We start from the raw sequence: 4,400 nt of genomic DNA, 5'->3' as shown, positions 1-4,400 counted from the left end.
TACTAATAATGTATGAATCGAATACTACATTTTGTGAATCAAATATATGCAGGTCACGCATAAGCTCACAAGCAAACAAATTGAAATTGCATGCTAATTTTAGTTGAAACTGCACCACGCCTTTGTTTCAAAAGATAACATTTTCTATATCTAGGAACATGCCTTCGTCATTGCATAATGCGCAAATGTTGTTCAACGCTGCTTTCAGTTTACAAAGTCAATATACCTTGTGAGTGGTTAATATGAAGGCAATTTTCAAACGGCCCCTATTTGCATAAATGTCAGACATTGCGCATGCAACGTTAAAAGCCTGCTTAAGTAAGTTGAATATGCTACCAAATGATGAATTTGAACATAATGTCAACATAATATAAGCAATGGGTGTGCACACTATGCCCATTGTTTGCGTTGGTTGCACCCTCTGACACGGAAAGGTAGCTGGATGAAAATGTTGATTTATCTAATGTCCTAATGATATAAAACTTCAAAAGCAACATGAAGTGAGAATAAAATTAAATAATTTCTGTATAAAAAACGGTATTTTTTGTTTTCCATAATAGAGAACACTATGCTCTTAGTCATATTCAACCTTTACAGTAGAGAATGAAATTGAATGCCTTATGCAAATGCAAATTGAATACTTCTAATTGAATTCTACAGTTACATATAGACAGTTACGCGAAATATCAATTGAAATATGCATTTTTACAAAATGTCAACGTTCAATTATATGTAATTGAGAATTTTGTTTCAAAAGTATTTTAAGTTCTGCGCATCTTCAGACTGTAAAATTCTTAAATAAACTTAAACTTGCATGCATTCATAGCAAAGCATAAGGAGAATAATTGTCAGTACTACATTTTTACCTGAATGCACATTTTTACTCTTGCACCTTGGTTACTCGCCCCCATCATTAATGGAACATCGGTGAAATAAAATAATAACTATGGATATAATGTGCCACAATCTCATGTGGGAATTACTTAGTAAACTTCTTATGGATAATTTAGCAATTTAAGTAATGCATATTACTGTATTTTCAATTATTAATTCTTTCTCTGATTTTATTTTTGAAGTATACTTTAATTAAATAATTATAGAATTTTTTCACTTTTCTTCATTTCATCTTCTTTATTTCCTTTTTATGCTTTGTATGCTGTGTTCATGTAAAACAAAACTGTCTTTTGGAAATACGTCCTCAAAAGGGTTAAAGAGCGATGGGCACCGCACAAAGCTGCCGGAAGGTGGTGAATCAGTACCACAGAAATCAAGCGATCTGGAGAAAGTCCTGGAACTCGCAGGCTGCTTCTTCAGGCATCGCGCTAAGTGACAGGTGCAGCTTTCAACCCTCACCAACGACTTGTTGGAAGTGAAAGTTTTCGAGGTGGGTGAGACATAATTCCACGTTGTCAATGTTGAGAGTTGGTACTTATGCCGTCGTTGTGGCCAATTTATTTGAGAAGTGTCCAGCGTAGTCAATATTACGAAGAGACAGCATCATGTCAAGATCACTCACGTATCAACAAATGTCGTGAACGTGAAGGACTAGAAAGATCGGACTCGTAAAATACAGCAACGATAGAAAGAAAGAATGAGGGATAGTCTCGAATGTTGGTGAGAACGGAGAAGGCGCAATTTAAGCCCTTCAAAGTGGGGTAATAGGTCGGGAGGGGTAGAGATGATTTCCCCAAAGAACTCTGTCTACTTCATCACCCTGTATTTCATTGGTTGCTGCTCTGATGTACCCCAGTAAACTTTATTGAACTGAAACATGGTGTTCGCTGACGAATTTGCATAAAGAATGTGCCTTACATGTCCTGTTAGCATAGGAAAATTAGAGTTAAGCAGTCGTCACTCTGGGCAACGCAGCCAATGAAATTTATCTACGGGACAACCAATGAAATTTCGATGATAACCACTAGACGGTCTTCACTGGGAGAAATGGTTACTAGCCCCGGAATCAAATACACTTGTGTAGTTCAGTCGTCCCTATAATAGGAAATGCGTTTCGTTAAGTTGCCTCTGAGAAAGATAAAGAACTGATCGAAAAAGGTTTCAAAAATAAATAAAATTTGTTCCTGACTTTTCTTTAACGATTACAGCATTTTAAACCTTAAAATTTTTTAAACGTAATTTCTTTGATTAATTGCAGTTCTGAAATGATAATTATTCAAAATGAAGAAATGGGAATGCAAATTTTATGCAATATTGCATTTATCCGTTTCACAAATGTAAAACTTGAAAACCAGTTGTTTTATCAGATTTCGCATAAACTCATGGATTGCATATTATTCAAAATTTGTGATCGCAATACTGTTTTCATATAATTTCATATAATATACAATTGCAATAATGAATTCGTTGCCCTTTTATAGTAACATTCCATTACGTTTACTGAACAGTAAATATCTCAAACTATTGAAAAAAATACCATGAAGGGGCACACTTAGTTGTGATGAATTCTTAATTTATTTACTTTTATTACAATTTCATGCAATTGGTATCGCAAAGTGCCACAGTAAAAGCACATTTTCACATGCGGCATATAGCTAGAATTGAAAAGCGAAACAGAATTCAAAGAAGGACATGTTTGGTATCAATAAGAAGCTAATTGAATAATAAAAACCATCCACTATATCTTATTAATTGAAATGATAATTTTTCGAACAAATTTAGACAATCAAGACGTACGTTTTGACATTCAGGGATTAATCCATGTTGAAGGAAGATAAACTTTAAAATTCATTTCAATCAAGCATTATAAAAAGATAAATTAATAGAGAATGAGAATTTTGAAGTATTTTTTTTCCGTTTCAGATTATTCTAAAACAACGTTCAACAAATTAATGAAAATCGACAGAAAATGAAGGAAAAATGGATTGTTCAAACAAGCAAAATACTGAACAAGGCAGCACAAGTTGAATGCATAGCTCACACAAGTGTCAGAAATGCTACATTCGCTGAAGATCATGCATCCTGGTTCCATTTCGCTGTGGTTACAGATGTGCAGCATACCTGTATGAAGTTGTATTCAGATTAATAAGATTGCACAAGTATTAACGTATTAAGTGTATTAAGATAGATGGAATGCGCAAAGTTCAGAGGCCATTTTTTTCCAAAACTACTTGTCAATTTCCACTGAAATTCTCTATAACGCCATCTTTAATATTCTGAATATCCACCATTCAAGAAAAGTAGTAATTTCGAAAAAAACATTTTTGACCTTTTTTCGCAGTACAGCGAAGGCCGAAAAATGCGATATTAGTAAGAATGGAATGAGGAGAAATAAAATGAAATAAATATATAAGCATGCATAGAAAGTCATTACGCTGAACTTTACATAAAAACATTTAAAGGTTTCACCAAAAATATTTTCAAATTTGAATAACATATTCCCCATTTTTGTTTAGAGATTACTGCATCACTCAAGCTTTAATTTTCATTTTTCAAAATTTTATTGATGGATTGGGCTGCAGATTTAAGAATTACTCAAAATAATAAAATTGGACAAGAATATTCATCGTAAATTACATTATTTCTACTGTAAATTTGAAATTTCCTATCTAATAAGTTTACTAGCTTATACATTTAATCAGTCACTGCATATTATTGAAATGATATGCACATTTATCTTACATAATAATGTTCACACTTAATTTCTGACTAAGAGGTAAGAGGTTCATTGAAATCATTCAAACATAATCAGATCGGCATAAGCTCAGTAATGAAACGTAACCTACCTTGTAATTGTAGATGATACTGAGGAGAGTTGAACGCGCTGCTTGATGGCTATTCTACACACTAATAAACTGAATGATCATTGGGATAACATTCTTGAAAGTGGGTCAAGCTGAAGTCTGAAGAAGTAGAATGTGCCATAGCTTGTGGTGGAATAATTTCAGTTTTAGTCAGTAATAGCATAATGACATAGTTACAAAGGCAATGTTTACTTATATACGAAAGTTTTTACTTTTTATTCAGATTCAATGTTATATTATTGAATGTAGATCTATTCATTTTCGAATGTAGATTTAAAAACTCATGGGAACTTCATTATAAACCTATTGTTGTTTATGAATCTATGTGAAGAAAAATTGGATTGCTCAAAATTAAAAAATATAGGAATTTTTGTTCAATTAAAAAGTTCAAAATTTTCAAGAGCGTTATTCGTAAAATTCAAGCAGTTATTCATGAAATTGAAAAAGCTACAGCCCGTGAAATTTAGAAAATTTTTGATTAAATGATTCCCTTCGAAAAGTACAAAATCGATCAGAACAAATTAGAAAACAACAGCGAACGTGGCCTAACTGTTTGTCTATTCTATTCAAATGTCTTTGCTTCACTATTTGTCGAGATATTACTTTGAAACCGGAAACTAAATGGGATATTAGGTGGGAAGA

At 32.8% G+C, this 4,400-nt stretch overlaps 2 protein-coding genes across 2 annotated transcripts; one reads left to right on the top strand and one right to left on the bottom strand.

The window, feature by feature from the left end:
• Positions 1-261: 261 nt before the first annotated feature.
• Positions 262-911, bottom strand: Tsp_12400a (conserved hypothetical protein; the record flags this gene model as incomplete). Its single annotated transcript, XM_003370792.1, has 2 exons — positions 867-911; positions 262-460 (listed from the first exon to the last, which is right to left on the bottom strand). Coding segments are annotated over exons 1-2 (244 nt in total), but the record flags the coding sequence as incomplete, so codon positions are not given.
• Positions 912-2,159: 1,248 nt separating this feature from the next.
• Positions 2,160-3,040, top strand: Tsp_12399 (hypothetical protein). The gene is made up of 2 exons (XM_003370791.1): positions 2,160-2,231; positions 2,861-3,040. Exons 1-2 carry the CDS (start codon positions 2,160-2,162, stop codon positions 3,038-3,040), a joined length of 252 nt encoding a protein of 83 aa, XP_003370839.1.
• The last annotated feature ends 1,360 nt before the right edge of the window (positions 3,041-4,400 follow it).

Source organism: Trichinella spiralis (genome assembly GCF_000181795.1).
Source record: "Trichinella spiralis strain ISS 195 chromosome Unknown Scfld535, whole genome shotgun sequence".
Lineage (NCBI taxonomy): Eukaryota > Metazoa > Nematoda > Enoplea > Trichinellida > Trichinellidae > Trichinella > Trichinella spiralis.
This window is presented reverse-complemented; position numbering and strand designations above follow the sequence as displayed.

Coding starts and splice junctions, on each gene's coding strand:
- Tsp_12399 (XM_003370791.1), top strand. CDS start 2,160: ATGATAATTATTCAAAATGAAGAAATGGGAATGCAAATTTTATGCAAT. Junction 2,232..2,860: donor CATTTATCCGTTTCACAAAT/GTAAAACTTGAA, acceptor GAAAATCGACAG/AAAATGAAGGAAAAATGGAT.